General features: G+C 42.1%; 1 protein-coding gene across 4 annotated transcripts; it reads left to right on the top strand.

Annotated features, from left to right (window-relative positions):
* Positions 1-387: 387 nt before the first annotated feature.
* Positions 388-18,800, top strand: LOC117446308 (msx2-interacting protein). Of its 4 annotated transcripts, none has more exons than XM_034082459.2 (15): positions 388-678; positions 1,830-2,144; positions 5,078-5,548; positions 5,702-5,856; positions 6,567-6,767; positions 6,891-7,042; positions 7,128-7,253; positions 7,358-7,471; positions 7,560-7,673; positions 7,765-7,865; positions 8,126-15,449; positions 15,779-15,847; positions 15,948-16,142; positions 16,674-16,832; positions 17,782-18,800. In XM_034082459.2, the coding sequence occupies exons 1-15, from the start codon at positions 596-598 to the stop codon at positions 17,911-17,913; spliced, it is 9,711 nt and encodes a 3,236-aa protein (XP_033938350.1). In that variant the 5' UTR covers positions 388-595; the 3' UTR covers positions 17,914-18,800. The 4 variants fall into 4 exon arrangements, with proteins under 4 accessions (XP_033938350.1, XP_033938351.1, XP_033938349.1 ...); XM_034082460.2 differs by having other exon boundaries at positions 5,075-5,548; positions 6,897-7,042; XM_034082458.2 differs by having other exon boundaries at positions 5,075-5,548.
* Positions 18,801-18,844: the final 44 nt, after the last annotated feature.

Genomic DNA, 18,844 nt, shown 5'->3' with positions numbered 1-18,844 from the left:
ATGTTTTGCCCATACAAATTGTGTATTGCACATTACAGGTTTATTGCACAACAGTCTGTATTGTCAGGGGCCGTGGTGGTTGTGATCTGAGTGCTGCAAGTCCAATATCACATAATAATATGTTGTATAATATTGATATCAAATAATTCAAATGTAAGGCATGTATCCAACACAGGAGCGTTAAAAAGATGATGGGATCTACGTGTATGTTACTGGCATTATGATAGAAAAACATTGATTACCTTGCAGACAGCACCACGTGACCGCGCAGACAAGTCGCGGGCTTAAGGTTGTTCCTCGTTGAAGAAATCGCGTGACGATTGTTGTTGTCTATTCGTAAACTGTCGAGTACGCGCAAGCACGTCGAGTTCGGGGCCGCGCAGCTCGCACCCAAAACCCATCAGGAGCGAGTCTCACGCTCGTGCCCGTACATAGATCAGGGACGCAGCGACAGCAGCTAAAGCTAAACGGGCAGCAGCTACCAGGCCCAAATTATTCACACCGTCGTTCATTTTGTTCAGGCGGACCTCCGACCGGCAGGGAATAGAAAACGTGCGAGATCATATGAGGTTGAAGGGGGGAAGAAAAGCTCAAGATGGTTCGGGAAACCAGACACCTTTGGGTGGGAAATTTACCCGAACATGTTCGAGAGGAGAAGATCGTGGAGCATTTTAAACGGTGGGTTACGCAAGCTGTGTTGGCCGAGCAGCGCGCGCTAGGTACTAACGTTAGCTCGTCGCAAAGGGCAGCCTAATGCTAACACGGCTAACGTTAGCATTTTACAAGTTTTACAAGTCAGAGTGTTTCTGCCTTTGTTATGTTGCAGCACAGCAATGTTATTTTTAACAAGGTGTTGGTTATGGTACTGCTTAAGTGGACATGTTTACGGTTTGTAGTATTTGGCTAACTTTTGCTAAAGGAGGCAAGTAGCTAGGTGTGCTAGCCACCGAGCTACCACCCAACCAACCATTTTGTGGGAAGTCGAGACGTTTTCATGATCAGTAAACGCCAAACGTCAGCTAGCGTTAGCGGAGCAGCAGGTCAGATAGCATGACATGCCGTGTGTTATTTAGCAACGGGGACGTGTGCACCACAGCGCTATTGCTCTGGTCAACAGTGTTGTTAGATACATATTAAATGTAGAGAAGATACAATCTGCAACCGATCACTGAGCTCACCGACCTGAACATCTAATGTTAGCTAGTTGTTGTGCTGCTTCACGTCGAAGTACTTGAACCCTGCTAACACACGTAGTGTTGTTTTCTAATTTTACCAATTTACAAGTAATAGCAAACCAGGTGTTGCTCTCAAAATCAACGTTAGTACAATACAATATACAGGAAGCTAACAGGATACACTGTATGATCCCGTAGAAGTAAATACAAACCATGTAACTTTATTATTTGCTACATTTTGTGAATTCTATTTGAATAACTTCTCATATAGCTCATCTGCAACACAATAAACACTACATCCAGTGCAAGTTAATGGTAGCTATTGCGGTACACAATAACAAGTGGTGTGCTGTTTTGATGAGATGCTTTTTATAGTTGTTGAACACGAACATTTGACATGTTTTAGTACCCGGAGGGATGTTTGATTAACGACAGAAACCTCCCAACATGACTTGTAACGCTAAGCATAGTCGCCCAGCATAACTGTCGCCGACACTGACAGTTTTATCTGTTCAGAGGCCTAAAAGGAAATGTTGGTGTTAATTTTCTTTAGTTCATATTTTGAGATGGATCATTGTTCTTGGCTACGCTGGCTCTAATCTTAGCTGGTGTATATGTAATTTCCTGTTTGTTTTTATTGTCATTTCCTTTCAGGTATGGCCGTGTGGAAAGTGTTAAAGTTCTGCGGAAGCGAGGGTCAGAGGGCGGTGTTGCAGCCTTTGTGGATTTTGTGGATATTAAAAGTGCGCAGAAAGCTCACAATGCTGTCAACAAGATGGGAGACCGGGACCTTCGAACTGACTACAATGAACCGGGGTCAGTCCCTAGTGCTGTTCGAGGCCTTGAAGACAGCTCCCCCTCAAGCAGTCGAGACGTTACAGGATTCTCTAGGGCAACAGTTGGTCCAGTGTTTGGCCCACCTGTGTCCCTGCACACCAGAGAAGGACGTTATGAACGGAGAATAGATGGGTAAGTGGACACGGCCTCCCCTTAAATACCAGGGGAATCGAGGTATTGGATAGTTGTAAAACCTAAACACATAGTGGGGTTATTCATGAGGGATATATGCCTCAAGGGAGTTGCACAAAGGTAATTAGGGATCCACTTTTCATCCTAATTGACTCGCCTTTCCCATGGGATTTAAGTAAATTAACCACACATTATCATTTGGTAGTGTAACTTCTTATTCAAGGTCTGACATCTGGTTTGGATATTACATCTGTGAGGAATATCCTGGTGAGTTTTGGATTTATTACATTTTGTGGGAAACTACCTTGGGGCCCTATTGGATACTTTTAAACCTTTTCCTCCTAAATACGGGATATATCCTCGATTTTTACTTGGAATCGCTTGAAACTGGAAGTAAATCCCTATTATGAAGGATGTACTTTTCTTTGAAGAATTCATGCAGGTAACATATCATTACGTGAAGGATCTCCTCGGGTTGTCGACATTTTCTTCCTCATGGCCACATCAGACGGATGGACTACTTTTTATGATTTTTTTGCATCTGTGGATACGGCCCACTCTGGATTTACGTTTTGAACAACCGGATAGAAGAACCTCCTATTTATTAAACATTACAGGAAAGACAGATGTAGTGCGTACATCCTAGGCTATCTCAGTCATTAAAGTTTCAGGTTAACTTTTTATATTAAATACATTTTCGTCTCAAATATGGAAGCTATACGAAGAAGACTTCGCAAGATCACAGAGGATCCAACCACCACTTTGTGGCGCTATTCTTGTTGTGGATTGATGGCCATGAAGACCTGTGAAGACTGCATAGTTGGATGTACCCTCCTGGATGTATGCAAAGCATTTGGGATGTACTGATGTGGACCCTAGTATGGATAGGTGTAGATGCCATTCGTTTGGATTACTCAAGTGTGGATGTAGCTGTGTAAGACCTCTTCCTCAGCTCAGTGGGGAGAAAAGCACTGGTGTAACAGAGTTGAAGATAACCTTTTCCAAGTTACTTACTAGATGAAGCCTTCAATTACATAAACCTGATAAGATCCTAGGATTGTGGAATAAAGACATGCCTATGAGCCCATCTGGTGTTTTCGTGCTGTGATATTAGTATATGTGAGTCTACAAGCTTGTTTGACTACTTGATATCAGCAGTGGAATACATTTTCCCCCCTTTTTCGCAAGTATCCTGACTTTTGGAGCATCCTTCAAGACAAAATGTATCCAGTTGGATGTATTTTCCATCCTGGCAACAAGTTACTGTGTAAACGAGCTGGATTTCACTGAAAGTTCATCTTAAAAAAAGAAAATATAATCCATATTTATTTATTACGGTCTTATGTTCCTATATATTATTTTACCACATGTCCAGAAATCCATGAAGAAGTCCATCGCTGTGATTGTTTTTTTCCTTTTTCCATCCAATGAAGAGAATAAAGTAGCTGTGGATTATACGTCATCAACCTACTGACCTGGTGCATCACACTATTTGAAGATAACGTGCAGTGCGAATCAAGAAACCCGTTTTTGCCCAATTAGATAAATAGATTTTTTCCCTTGGTTTTTTCATTCGGGGTCTCACTCTGATCCACCTAGATTTTATTTGGATTAGTTTCGGTAACTTCTTTTCCAAAAGGTTGGTATTGCTCTGCCCTCTGCATATTTCTTTCTCTAACATTCCTTAGTGCTTTGTCTAATATCAGGTTTTGCACTGCTTTTTAGGGAAAGATTCATTTGATGCAAGAGAGGGAACAAATGTGTATTAGTGCATATATTGTTTACAATACATAAATGTAGAATTTGTCATTTCTTTATGAAAGTGCTGCTTTTTCCAGCATTACATAAATACTACAAAGTATTGTTTTCACATTACATACATCACTCTGAACTGCATGGCATTTTAGATTTCAATACTGCAGGTACAATCCAGTTGAATATTAGAGAAATGTTTGACTTTTATTCTTACCATCATTAACAGTCAGCCTCTTAAATCAGCTCCCCAGGAAACCCAGTGGAGTCAAAACTCTTCAAGGTTTTTGTTTCTGCAAATTAAAGTAAATGAAAAATACTTCTGGATCATGTGTAGTTTTTCAAAAATTAAACGAATACGTTTGTAGTGACAACGACTAGGGCAGCTTATTTTCATGTGACTGTTTATGAATTGAAAGTATTGAGAAAATGGTGCTTGACGTAGTCCTGTTTCTGTCAGAAATGTTAATTTAGTTTTAGAATGAGCACAGTTAAGCTATAGGAACGGCGCCACACAAGTCAATCTCACTTTTGAAGCCAAATGACACAAATTTGCCTTAAGGGTCTTTACAATCTCTTAAGCATACAACACCCTCTATCTGTAGACCCTCGTCTATATTGGTGTTTGCAGAGAGTGCCAGCAGTTGATAGGTTGACCCCATTATGTCATGGCTTGAGCAGTCATTTTATTTGGCCTACTTGTATAGTTGTTAGACATTTTTCTACCAATTGTTTATCCTCCTATATTGCAGGAAAATGTGTTTTTTTTTACGAGTGAAAATATGAAACTTTTGTTGTAAAACATTTTGCTAAAAAGTGTGTATATATATATATATATTTATTTTATTTAAACAAACGGTTCCAATGAACTAGAACCCTATAGAAGAGATCGATGTTTGGTTTTGATGTTAACACATCAAAGATGACAGTCAGAATAATTAAGTTTGCCTATAGGCATAAATGTCAAATGGTTTGTTTAAAAAAAAAACTGGCATTGCTATTCATAAGAATATTAATCGTACTTATCTGGCCTGCTCTCAGCTACATCTTTTCTGTACCGACCATTTGGATTTTCACTTAAATGCCAAATCATTTTTCAGGAAATAGTTTTTTGCATTTCTTTTTTTTCCGAATCATAATACCTTTCTTTTCTTCTCTATCCTGTTCTTATTTTACAGTAGCTCAGAAACCCGCGAACGTGCATATGATCACAGCCCATATGGACACCATGAGCGCAGTGGCACTTTCGACAGACAGCGCCACTACAACGCTGATTATTACAGAGATCGTTCCATGTTTGCTGCTGGCCCTGGAAGTAGTGCCATTGGGGGAAGCTTTGAGGCAGCAGACCCACATTTTGACTCTAGAATTCGAGACCCATTTACTCTTACTAATTCTTCACGGCGTGAACTATACAGAGATGAGAGAGGACGGCGGGTTGATAGAACCTACCATCACCGGAGGAGCCGATCATCTCATTCCTCACAGTCGAGGCACCCTTCTCCACAACGGACCACGGGACAAACCCCTAAAACTCCTCATTCCCCTAAAAGAGCTCCTTTGTCCCCTGGGAGAGGTCCGCGATCTCGATCCCACAGCAGGTCGTCGAGCTCTGATTCTGTCAGCAGCACCAGCAGCACTGGCAGCGGCAGGTGTGGCATTTGTTTTGTTGAGATATTAATGCTTCACGTTTATGTTTGTTGACTTAATTATGTCACTGCCGAACCAACAACGGATATCAGAATATACTTTCTTGACTTGTGTGTAATCATTGTTCTTTTTTAATTTATTTCTGGGGGCAACAGTGACTCAAACAGCAGCTCAAGTGATGGATCACGGGCACGCTCTGTTCAGTCGTCAGCTACTCACGCCCCTACTCAGTCTTCTATGGGGCTCGACTCGGATGAGCCACGCAGAAGCTTTGGGATTAAAGTGCAAAACCTACCAGTACGCTCCACAGGTAGGTTTCTACATTTCAGCAACTGTCTTCCAATCATCAAATGTTCTTTTAATACTGACTGAATTATCTGTAAATTGTAAAATAGGCTAGACAGAACCACGTTATCCATAAATGTGTACATTCTTTATTATTGTGCACAGCACTACGTTTGTTGTTTTGATGAAATTAATTTGGGTTATGGAGCTACATTTCCATAAAAGCATTTGTTGGAGGATGGAGATTCCTCATCATGTTGTATTCTAATGGAGACTTAATACATCAATATTATCCAATCATGTACTATACTATTTGTATACAGTTTTGTATTACTATATTTACAGTTTTAAACACTTAATTGCAGGCTAAGAGCTGTTAAACTTTGTTGTGCCTGACAAATATTTGTATGAAATAAAGTAAATACAACATTAGAGACATATTTCCCCTGCTTAAGGTGGGCGATAAATTGATATACTTTATGTATTGCAGCTATGAGTAACTTCTATGCCAACAAGAAGTACAAATATGAATTATCAAGTAATTTGGTGCATTTTAGCAAAGCGTACGCAGGTCACTGAAGTTAAAGCAAAGGTCAACAATCTTATATTCTGTATTTTTACATTGTAAATATTTCAGTGATATTTTGTTCATGAATGTATACCTTTTTAAAACCAATGTAGCTTGTAAACTTAAACAAGATTCAGTTGTGTAATATGTTTTTTCTTCCTTTGCAGACACAAGTTTAAAAGATGGACTTTTCCATGAATTCAAGAAACATGGGAAAGTGACATCAGTGCAGATACATGGAGCGTCAGAAGACCGCTATGGTTTGGTGTTTTTTCGACAGCAAGAGGATCAAGAGAAAGCCCTCACTGTTTCCAAAGGAAAGCTGTTCTTTGGCATGCTTATTGAAGTCATAGCCTGGAATGGTCCTGGTAAGTGATGACAAATATACAAAGTAATACATAAGTAAAAAGTAAATCAATGATTTAATACACTTTATCTAATCTTCTTGACATTTAGCAGCATATTAATCCTAAACCGATTATTTTCACCAGAAACAGAGAGTGAAAACGAGTTCAGGCCCTTGGATGGTCGGATAGATGAGTTTCACCCAAAGGCCACAAGGACACTGTTTATCGGCAACCTTGAGAAGACTACTAGTTATCAACAACTCCTTGACATTTTTCAACGCTTTGGAGAAATTGTGGTATGCTACCATTTACTTTTGTTACTGTGCAAAGTTACAATTAACATTTGATGTGTCTCTAATTTATTTATCTTTAATCCTCAAGGACATTGACATCAAGAAAGTAAATGGTGTTCCCCAGTATGCCTTTGTGCAATACTCTGATATTGCCAGTGTCTGCAAGGCCATTAAGAAGATGGATGGAGAGTATCTGGGGAGCAACAGACTAAAGGTAGTGTTTTTACAAAAAACAACAGTAACATTTTGCTCTATTTAGGATTTCTAGCCAACATACTTTTTGTATCTAATATGTGTGTTTCTCTCTTATTATTGAAGCTTGGGTTTGGGAAGAGTATGCCTACAACGTGTGTCTGGCTAGATGGTTTGGCAACCAGCGTTACAGAGCAGTACCTCACACGGCATTTCTGCCGCTATGGACATGTTGTAAAGGTAAGGTGTTATATTTTCCCTTGTTTAAGTTATTTGTTTTATTGTTGTAGTATTCACAACTCTTAATGTATCTTTTCTGTTTTTTTAGGTTGTGTTTGATAGATTAAAAGGGATGGCCCTCATCTTGTACAACAACACAGATTTCGCTCAGGCAGCTGTAAGGGAGACCAAAGGCTGGAAGATTGGGGGCAATAAAATAAAGGTAAATAATAACTATTATAGGGTTAATTATTTAAACATATTAATCAAACATTTATACATTTGTGCTAACAACTTTTGTGTATCTATTAAAGGTGGATTTTGCAAGTCAAGAGAGTCAGATGGCCTTCTACCGAACTATGCAGACATCTGGTCAAGACATTAGAGACTTCTACGAAATTCCTACTGAACGACGGTAAATAGCTTGTATTTTTTTATTGCATGCACAATTTAAGTTTTTTCTTTAAATTCAGCAAATGGAATTGCTTTTCTTTCAAATTATGTTAACCCTGATTTAAATATGTCTGATGTTGGGTGTACTCATAATCACAGTTCTATTGCAAAATATTTAAGCACTTTTAAGTCTTAAAAGTGAACATGTTTGAGATGATACATTATTTAGGACCATGGCATTAATAATTTTTCTCTTGCTATTGTTTATTTTTTCTTCCACAGAGAGGAACGGAGACCTCCATACCATGAATTTACAGCAGAAAGGGCTTACTTTGAGAATATACGGACACCTGGCATCTATCCTGAAGAAGCTCGAAGAGACTACGCTGCTCGCAGCAGGGAACGTTTTCCTGAACTGGAACACTTTCAGGGGGAACACTTTGACCCACGTTTTCATGAAGACCCAAGAGACTTCCGGGACTTCAGAGACCCCTTTGAGCAAGACATTCGAAAATACACATATATTCAAAGAGAGCGAGAAAGAGAGCGAGAGCGGTTTGAGGCTGATCGTAGCAGGTGGAGCCCTTCCCATCCAAGGCGACCTATTACTCCTACAGTATCACCATCACCCTCTGAGCGAGCTCCCAGAGACTCAGAAAGACGCGTTTACAGTCAATCTTCAGAGAGAAGTGGTAGTGTGAGCTCAATGTCACCACCACACTTTGATAAATCTGAAAAGGCCCTGCTTGAACATGCCTCCAAGAGTGACAAGAGTGACAAAAGCAGCCAACCAGAGCTTGTGGCAAGTGCAGAGAAAACTAAACGTACAAAACGAAAAGAGAAAGGAGACAAAGCTGAGAAAGTTAAATCCAGGAAAACAAAGGGGCAATCCCCATCCAACCTACTACCGGAAACAGAGCTTGAGACTGGTTTTGATGGAGCGTCTGGAAGAGGAAGGGGATCAGACCAGGATGCTCATGAGAGGAATAAATGCAAGGGGGAAGCTGAACCCTTACCTGGCAATCAGTTGTCAACTGCTCTTGACTCTGTAAAAAGTGAAAGATCTGAAAATAGTAAAGTTGAGAACTCAGACTTGGATGGAAAAAATCGACTCAAGAAACATCTAAAGCCTGATATTGGAAATGATGGGAAAGATGTATCCGTTGACTCGGATCGCCTTGAGGCAAGAAAAAGGCGCTTTGCTGATTCAGGTGGCAGGACCATTCGTCAGAAAAGAAGCAGGCATGAAGAGGACGACGCCATTCCATCTTCAGATTTTGGTGGTGCTGGTGCTCTTATGAAAGAGATTGACACTGACAAAAACAAAGATTCACAACGGAGAGATTCAAGACTCAAAAGTGATAAAAGTAGCACTCAGAAAGATGGTCAAGAGGACCTTAGAGGACAAAGGGAGAAGTCTGAGTCTCTGGACCCACGACATCCAGGGCACATTTCATCTAGAAGGTTTTCACACGAGGGGATTACAGATCAAAGCAGTATAAGAGAACACGAACACCATGCTGCTTTCACATGTGTTGCTCAGAATGCTGACGCTGAGAAAAGTGTTAAGAACAAGGAAGACCATGTTGACATTGACCTCTCTCAGAGTTATCGCAAGCAAATGGAGCAAAACAGGCGACTGCACCAGCAGCAACAGCAGCGTGAATCTGACAAGTCTGACAAACCAGGAAGTCCTCAAGAAGCAGAGGACTTGGAACATCGCAGTCTTGTGCATGAAGTTGGCAAACCACCTGAGGATGTAACGGATACTTTTCCATCTCACAAATTAAAGAAAATAGACCTTTTAGAGACTGACTCCGGAATTAAGAGGGAGCGTGTCTACAGGAGAATTAGACAAAAAAGTGAAGATCGTGACTGGAACAACATCTCTCCTCCAGGACATCAGCACTTCTCTCACCATGCAGATGAACAGTTTTCGGACCCTTCTCAGAAAGAGTTGAGTAGAAATGAGGAAAAACTTCACCCAGATCTGGAGCTGTTGGTCAAAAGGACACATAGCACACAGGTAAACAAGCCAAACACTCCTTTACTTAGTGTGGAAGAAGAGCAACAGAAGAGATGGGAGAGCAGAGTTAAACAAGACTTGTTACCTGACCTAAACTTTTCTAGAGGTCTTGGTAAGAATATTCACAATCGCAAGCGTTTGGAATATGGTATGTGGCATGACCTTGAGCCTGGGGAAGTTCGATCTGACTCTGAAGAGGACAGAGAAGCCAAACCCCACTCTCCAGTGCCCTCCACATCAGTGCCTTTTTCTGAAAGGCCAAGGGTTGATCGATTTTCAGACCCCAAGCTAGCAAGTCTTGAAAGGAACAAATTCTACTCCTTTGCACTTGATCAAACCATCACACCAGATACAAAGGCTCTGCTCGAACGTGCAAAATCTCTCTCCTCTTCAAGAGAAGATAACTGGTCCTTTTTGGATTATGATTCTCACTTTGCAGGTTTACGCAACAGAAAGGATACTGAGAAGGTGGAATCAGCACCACGTCCTACACCCTCCTGGTACATGAAAAAGAAAAAGATTCGCAGTGGATCTGAAGACAAACTTGATGAGCGCAAGGAGGAGCCCAAGCCGGAAGAACAGGAACGTAGGGAGCTTTTTGCCTCCCGCTTTCTTCACAGCCCCGTGTTTGAGCTGGACACTCGGCGACTTCAACACTTGGAACGCAAACATGAAGAACCTGAGCATGTAAACCTGCAACCTGGACAGCAAGGTGATGGTGAACTTGAAACTGGGCCAGTTGTCCTTTTCCGTAGTCGTTTTTTGGAACTTACACGACTTCAACAACAGAAGAATAAACCCCATCCGTTACCAGAGGCAAAAGAAGTCTCAATAATCACTAGTGAGAAAGTGGAAAAAACACCTGTTCAAGAGCAACAAGCAGTGCCGTCTCCTGAAACAACAGAATCCATCATGGAGCCAGAAATCAAACCAATCAGTCCTGCTGAAGAGACCATTCCTGAACCCCGACTCACACTTACTTCTGTCACCCAATCTGTGGTCAAGGACCTTCCTCCACCGGAAGAGACATTTGTTGCATTAAATCCAACCCCCGATCCATATACCCCCGTGTCTGTCATAAAGGAAGAGATGAAAGTAGAGATCAAAGAGATTGTACCTATGCACCATCAATTAACTGAGGGCTTATCTGATGCTGAACCTGCACCAGTTGGAGCACCTGAACCCATTTACTCAATGGATAAATGTAAAGCTTCTCAATCTGTAGAGAAATGTGATAATATCAGTGATTTAAAACCTCTCTGTATAGAAAAACCAAGCCGTCAGGATTCTAATGATGAGCTTGTTAGCATTTCAGAAGCAGAGCTAGATCCTCAGACAACACAACCAGAAGCAACTAGTCCCATTCCACATAGTCTTGTAGAGGAAGAGAAGGAGACCAATGCTATTTGGAAAACAGAAGCAGAGCCTGAGGGAGAGGAGGAAAATCCTCAAGTTATTAAACTGCAGATGCCCATTGATGAGACAAACGACGAGCCCGTTTCACCTCAGAAGGAGCATAAAACAAAAGAAATGAAAAATAAAAAGCTCAAACACTCCCCTGCTCAAGTGGCTCCAGTTCCTGTGGTATCTAACTCTGGTCTGGAGAAACCATTAACACGCAAGAGTGAGCGCATTGACAAAGAGAAGCTAAAACGAGGATCATCCCCAAGGGCTGAATCAAAGTCAACAGGCAAGTCTCCGATTCACGGATCAGAATCCGATATGTCCGAGCCTGGCATATCAGCAGGCAGAGCAAGACGAAGAAATGTTAAATCTGTGTATGCCACTCCAGTTGAAGATGATGGGCCAGTTCGTCCTGGAAAGGAAATTCCAGACTCGCCACGCTCTGCCAGAAAGCGAGGTTCAGACAAAGATGCAACACAACAACAAAATATGGAACAGGATCCACCTGCTCCAGCCCCTACGAAACGGGGCCGTCCGCCCAAGAATCGCAAGCAAGTGGACGAGAGTTCAGCATGTAAAGTAGAAAAATCTAAATTGGACAATAAAGACACGGATTCAAATGAATCAGAAGGTGGGGAACGAATACCAAGAGTGTCAAAAGGTAAAACCTCTCCTCATGGCACCAAGGATTCATGGAATCCAATGTCGACAGTTCAAGGATCTGGATTACCACGGAAAGTGAAGAAAAGTGACGCGACTGAAGATGATCAGGAAATGGATTTCACAGATGAAGATTCCTTGGCTTTGCAAGATTCATCAAGTTCATTTAAAGAAGATCCACCCATTCAAGTTGAAAAGAAAGAGGAGAAAGACAAACAAGGGAGAGAATTAGGCAGAGATAAAGATGATTTTCTTGATGAGGCTTCTGAAGGTAAATCAAATGGGAAAGAGTCAGATTCCCCCGTTTTAGAAGAGAAATCTGCTTCAGAGAAGATTGTTAGAGGAAAAACCAAGTTGATGAGAACTCCCAAGTCTCCTGTTCTCAAGAACCTCAAAATCAGACTAAATGTCACGGAGGTCAAGGATCTTCTTCAGTTAGGGGATGATGAACTTGGGAGTCAAGAGGATTCTTCAAAAAAGCTCAGACCAGGTGACCACAGTGATCCTGTTTCAAAATGTACTAGTGCCGACCAAGAGGGCCCTAACGATGAGGAAAAGGACATTTCCGCTGAGGAAAGACAAGAGCTCCTTGAATCACCAAAACATGTCATTTCACAGGAGCTGGAATTGGAGCAAGCTGTTGAGAACATTGCTAAACTTACAGATCCAACTTTTCCAACAGAACCACCAACAACACCTATTCCACCGACAGAAGTCAAAAGTGAGCCAGAGGAACAAAAACCTTATCCTGCTAGTGAGACAGAACTTATGGCTGCTATTGATTCGATAACTGCAGAGGATGGAAGTGTTATCTCATCCCAAGCGCCTCCTCCTAGTGCTGATGTCGTTTCAGAACCTGAGATACAAAACGTGATGCCCTCTGCCAAGGACGATGAACCTGCAACAACAAATACACCTGCCATTAAGGAGGAGCCTGTCTTTCCTACAACACCGAAAAAGGGTCCCAAGGGAAGACCTAAAACACCTAAACGTTATAAAGGACAAAAGCAAGTAAGAAGAGATTTTAAGGAAGGCCCTTCAATAAGTGAGGAGTTGACAACTCCTTTAGCAGAAAGCCCACCATCCAGTGTAAAGACTGTTCTTACATCAACTCCATCAGCAGCAACCACAACGGTTATCACTCCTACTACTTGGAAGCCAGAACCTGAGCCAGAGCCAGAGCCTTTGGCAGTCAAAGCCACAGATGTAAACAAAGATATAGAGGCACCTTCTGAAGAACAGATTCAACATCTCAAATCTGTTAACCCCCAATCGAAGAGTCCAATACTTCCAAAGCCCCAACAGGTGCCAGCCGAGTGCACCACCCCTTCCCTGTCTCCACTAGCTAACAGGCCACATATACGACCCATTCAAACAAATAGAATTCCTGTTTCTCCACCAGATTGGCGCCACCAGTCTAAAGATACAGTCTCCGTCTCACCCTTCATGCCGTTATCATCGAAGGAAAACCAGTCTTTACCCTCAGACTCTGACAACATGATTACTGATCATGGCACAAGTGATTTGAGACAGATTCTTATGAAACACAAAAATCTTTCATTGCCAGGCAGTAGTTCTATTCCTTGTAATCTACCCACCCTGCGAGACCAGAATCCTTCTGAGAGTAATACTCCATCGGCTGTTGTGCCAAATAAGTCACCACTACCTAGCAGTTTAATGGTAGCTCATCCCGCGCCCCCTATAGTTCGACCTCCAGCCTTACTACCATCTCCTGAGTCGAAGTCTGTGATCTCTGTTATTGCATCCACTGCAACCTCTGTTATCAGTCGCGTCTGCAACCCTCCTGAGTCCGATGACAAAGTTAACATAAACATTGGAAATCCCTGTGTGGATATGACTTTACCCAAGCCAACTTATAGGCCTAACAAGGACGATTCTGGATCATACCACGGGCCTGTGGCGGATGAGGTGGGAAGTGCCACACGATTCATTGTCGAGAGCCCCACTCTTGGTGCAGGATCTTGCCCAGGTCTAAGAGTTAATACATCTGAAGGAGTGGTAGTTTTGAGCCACTCGGGCCAAAAAATAGAGGGACCACAGAGGATAAGTGCAAAAATAAGTCAGATCCCACAAGCAACAGCAGGTGACATGGAATCTCAGCAGTTGGTATCCATGCCCCAGATAAAACAAGAAATGTATGGTCATTCTCATCTAGGACTTCAAAAGGGGCCTTCATCGCAGACAGATCATGGGCATCCTGGTAAAATGCAGTCGACTTCTATTAAACAAGAAAGCACGGGTTTGGAAAAGATGGAATCTTCTTACCAACCTGGACCTCAAGGAGTAGTGAAGCGTCTCCCACAAGGTAACCAACAAGTAATGAGTTACCATCAAGAATACATGCCAATAAAACATCAGAAGAAAATGGACAGTGCTGATCCTCACAGTACGGATGGAGCCAAACCATCTTGGACCTCTGCTATAAGTCCTGCAATAAGCCCTCATTTGCCCTCTCCGCCTGGTAACCATGTAGGCTTTGTTCCTGCAACTGGTGAAAGAGCTCCCTCTCATATCAGTGGAGTCAAACAAGAACCACGATCCCCTCGAAAGTCAGGTCATCCCCACTCTCCGTTTACTAAAGTGTCCTCACCCATTGGCTCCTCCTCACCCAAGGGCATACCAGGGATGTTATCCACTGGCCTTCCTGCCATGCAACAGTTTATCTCGGGTGTACATCATCAAGAGCAGTCGGTTATCATGCAACCTCACAGTGTGCAAGGAGGCTTGGGACGGATGTCTCCTCACCGTGTTGCCCAGTCAATTCCAGTGGGGCATCTTGTCCAAGGAGATGTTCGGGTTAATACTCCACCTCTCTCTGTGATGAGCTATGGGATGCATAGTGAGCCGCTTGCCTCTCCTTGGTCTGGATCCATGCAGCCACGGCCAACGTCACCACAGACTGTTGGCAGAGACAAGGTTCTCAAGGTAAATCCAGCTTCGTTGAGGGGTCATGAGGGGGAACAAGAAGAAGCCAGGCGCTTCCACCAGGCTCAAGCAAGACAGTCTGCTGCACAATTAAAACCAGAGACTATGCAGTCAGATCCTCGTGGGCGTAGTGTCCAGTTAGAAACATACATGGCACAACGAGATATGCGAGTGCTCTTGCACCAACAGGGAGAGCGTTTGGCCACAGATCCTCATTCTGGACACATTCAAGAGATTCTTCCCCCCTCCTCGGCGCCCTCCAATCTGTCCTTATCCTTGTCTCCAAGAGCACATGTTTTGTCTAAAGGTGTGTCTGAGAAGGATATAACAAAGCAATTAGAGGCAAAGAGGCCACACTCTCCTCTTCCTAAAGATGGATTGATGGGGATCAGACAATCTGGGCAAGCAATGGCATCTCCCCAGAGAGCTCAGCTAATGCCACCAGGACCTAGTGGCTCATTCCCCGAGTACTCAGGGATGTACTCAAACCGAGGAGGCACCCACTCTCAAATACCAGAGACGTCACCTGTTGGACTTAACCAGCCACCTCTGAATGTCACACCAACCATGGTGAGTTCACTGCAATAAACTATCCAGTAGGTTAACCTAGTTAAATATCATTGCAAATGTCCCCTCTGTGGGACTAATAAAAGTATTCCGATGGAGTCCACATTCCTGCAATAAATCATACGATCTTGAAATGTTCCGTTTTTTTAAAACAATTTTTTTTTTAAAAAGCTGTTGATTTAACTTTATGGTCATTTTGAAAGCTGTTGTATGTGGCGGTAAGCGGGACTGGCAATATAACACTGGTCAACTGAGTGAATATGCAAGATCGTGTCTTCATGTTTCAGAAACTACTTTTCATGACACATAACACTATTGTCTGTAATCCATAGGGTGCAGACCTCCAGACGAAACCAGATGGCAAGATGACGCAGCCTGTTAATATGTTGCAGTTGCTCACGGTAAGACAAAACGATCAGTTTGAATTGTGTTCATGGTTGTTAGGCTGAACAAGAAGCGGCTTTGTCTGACATGTCTCTGTTTTGTCTCACATTTAAACAGAAATACCCTATTGTTTGGCAAGGCCTGCTGGCACTGAAAAACGACACAGCTGCAGTCCAGTTGCATTTTGTCTGTGGCAACAAAGCTTTGGCTCATCGATCACTGCCCCTACAAGAAGGAGGCGCATTGCTTAGGATTGTCCAGAGAATGAGACTCGAGGCTTCACAATTGGAGAGTGTAGCCCGAAGAATGACGGTACGTGTCTTTTTGTTTTAGTCATACTATGGGTGTGCGGATTAATGCTTGAATGACTTTCACATTCTGCCAATACATGTGATAAACAAGCATACAGAGACCCTAACCCTTAAACAATAAAAAAAAAAGTGTTTACGGTTAACAGCTTACTCAGTTGCCTGTTCTCACTGACGACTCAAAGTTAGTTACTACTAACGCTGAGATTGAATCCCATAAAATTGACTAATTTACTGTCATGACACCGAATACTACTTCCTTAACAGATGTTGACATGTTATTTTCCTTTTGAATCCAATAAATGCATCTATTTAAATAAATCCTTCTTAACATATGTTACTTCACATGGCCTTTGAAAAGAGATGGAATCATGTTTAAGGTCAATTACCCATCTACATTTTGTTATAACTGATAAAACAGCTAAAACCTAAAACACACTGTGACATACATGTCAGTTCATATCCGAAACCCTAACTCCCTACGAGAAAGTTCTGTTTCCTTTGCTGAACAACATTTACATGTGTATTTGTACAGGGGGACAGCGACTTCTGTCTGCTCCTTGCACTGCCATGCGGGCGAGACCAAGACGACGTCCTGAACCAAACTCAAGCTCTTAAGGCTGCGTTCATCAACTACCTGCAGGCAAAGTTGGCTGCTGGTATCATCAATATCCCCAACCCAGGCTCCAATCAGGTGAGACATGAAGGATTGTTTCACGCCGTCTTGTGTTTTAACATGTTTTTTTTATGGAAGGTTAATCATTATTTGATAAAAGGATTTAGTCCTAGTACTTGTGGAAAAAATAAGTTATTAGTTTAGTCACATTGGAGTCATTTATATCTTTTATAGTTTTAGTCGGTATGATTTGTCAGCTGTATATTTTATTGAGCCTTACTCATGTATCAAATGTATTTATATTAGCATTTCAATCTATTCTAGGGAAACCAAATATTTTAGTTCTAAGGATCAGGATCTGGGACAAAGTCAGAGAGCAAACTGAACTGTGTGTTTGAAAGTTAAAGAGAAAATGACTGGGATTACGTTTTATTTGTTTTAACTATCTTTTTTTTCTTTACTTAAATGAACTCTGGTGTGACCTCTTGTGGCGAAGGTGGCTTCGTCACTATGGACTGACGGCTTCAGGCCGGGTGATATGGCACTTTGTTAGCGTGATTGCACAGTATAGGTTGTCTGTGGCTGATGATTGTGTGCACCTGGTGTCCTGTGGTGTCTCCTCCCCCCTCACCTGTGTCTTGTTGTGATGATTGGAGGGTGGGTATTTAGGCTCTGTTGCCCTGTCTGTTGAGAGGGGTGTGTGTGTGAGATCCTTGTGGCTGCAGGATGGGTGAAAGGAGAACCGCAGATTGAGGCGGTGAACTTTGTGCCCATGTTTTTAATAAATGCCCACGCCGGGTTATATTTTTGGACGTTCTGTCTCCGCCTCCTTGCTTGGTCGGGCCGCTCAATTGTCAGCTTCACACCTCTAAAGTCTCCTTTCAAGATATTGTCTGTGTTCTGTGCGGAGTGTATTTTATTATTTCTCTGTCATTGCACAAACACTGAGCATGTTCAGAAGTATAACCCTGCTTTATGAAACACCTTTCCGTAAATACCTATTTGTAATAGACGTTTCTTTTTTCAGCCTGCCTATGTGCTGCAGATTTTCCCACCATGTGAATTCTCCGAGAGCCACCTGTCGCAGCTCGCCCCCGACCTTCTCAACAGGATCTCCAGCATCTCACCACACCTCATGATTGTCATCACCTCTGTGTAACCTTCACTGCTGGGAGCCGTACCATCAACGGATGTTCTTGCTGATGAGCCTCAGGAAACCAGAGGAATATGAGACTTTGTTTTTGCCCGGACACAATGGGAATGTATAGGATACACCCTATCAACGCTTTTTTTTTCGCTGTCTTTTTTCCTTTTGTCACTCCTGTCTGGTATTTTTTTGTCCTTCTCAAAAGAACTCAGGGATGGACCGAACCAGAATCAGTCTTATTTGACCATTTCTCTGCTGTATTTCTATTTATTGGAGTTTTATTTTAATGTTCGGAGATGCTCTGAAAAAGAATCAGGATGTTTGATGAACATTGAGTGACTATCTGGGTGGCCTTTTTTTCTTTACTCTGTCTTTTATTGATTGTCATTAATTTCTTCACAAGTGTGGATCATAGAGGCTGTTGCTCCGCGATGGCAAAAGAGACATTTCAAAAATGTAATTTTAAATAATTGTGTACAGACTTCCTCGCCCGGCTTTCTTTGAGAGGAACTATTGACTTATGGAGACCCTGTAGGACCACGTTCGTTTAACAGCTCCTCTAATTCAACCAGCTCATTTCTCACCATCGTCGCAGTTTCACTTCTGGCGCCGGCCTTTGCATCGAACAAGCTACCTTATCATTTGGGAGTTTTTGAATACAGGACTTTGTAAATATTTTAAATATTTAAACTTTGACAATGGAACTTGGACAACTTAACAGAGACTTGAAACTCTGGGACAAACCTGAAAGCAAAGTGTGGAAATGTAGATGGATATCCTTGATTTTTGGGTGTAAATACTTGTAACACAAGAAGGTTGGCAAACTCTCCTGTAGAGTCTGCTGATGGCACTTCATATTTTGTAACTCAAATAAAACAAACTCCAAAAAACTTGAAAAATTAAGATGTAATCCTTTATTTTTTTACATCATGTTTGTCATTTT

The sequence above is a fragment of the Pseudochaenichthys georgianus genome, chromosome 5 (assembly GCF_902827115.2).
Source record: "Pseudochaenichthys georgianus chromosome 5, fPseGeo1.2, whole genome shotgun sequence".
Classification (NCBI taxonomy): Eukaryota; Metazoa; Chordata; class Actinopteri; order Perciformes; family Channichthyidae; genus Pseudochaenichthys; species Pseudochaenichthys georgianus.
This window is presented reverse-complemented; position numbering and strand designations above follow the sequence as displayed.

Excerpts from the sequence above, each read along its gene's own strand:
- LOC117446308 (XM_034082458.2), top strand. The coding sequence starts at position 596 with ATGGTTCGGGAAACCAGACACCTTTGGGTGGGAAATTTACCCGAACAT. Across the intron at positions 7,043-7,127 it reads AACGCTTTGGAGAAATTGTG|GACATTGACATCAAGAAAGT; the intron begins GTATGCTACCAT and ends TTAATCCTCAAG. Across the intron at positions 16,143-16,673 it reads GTGTAGCCCGAAGAATGACG|GGGGACAGCGACTTCTGTCT; the intron begins GTACGTGTCTTT and ends GTATTTGTACAG.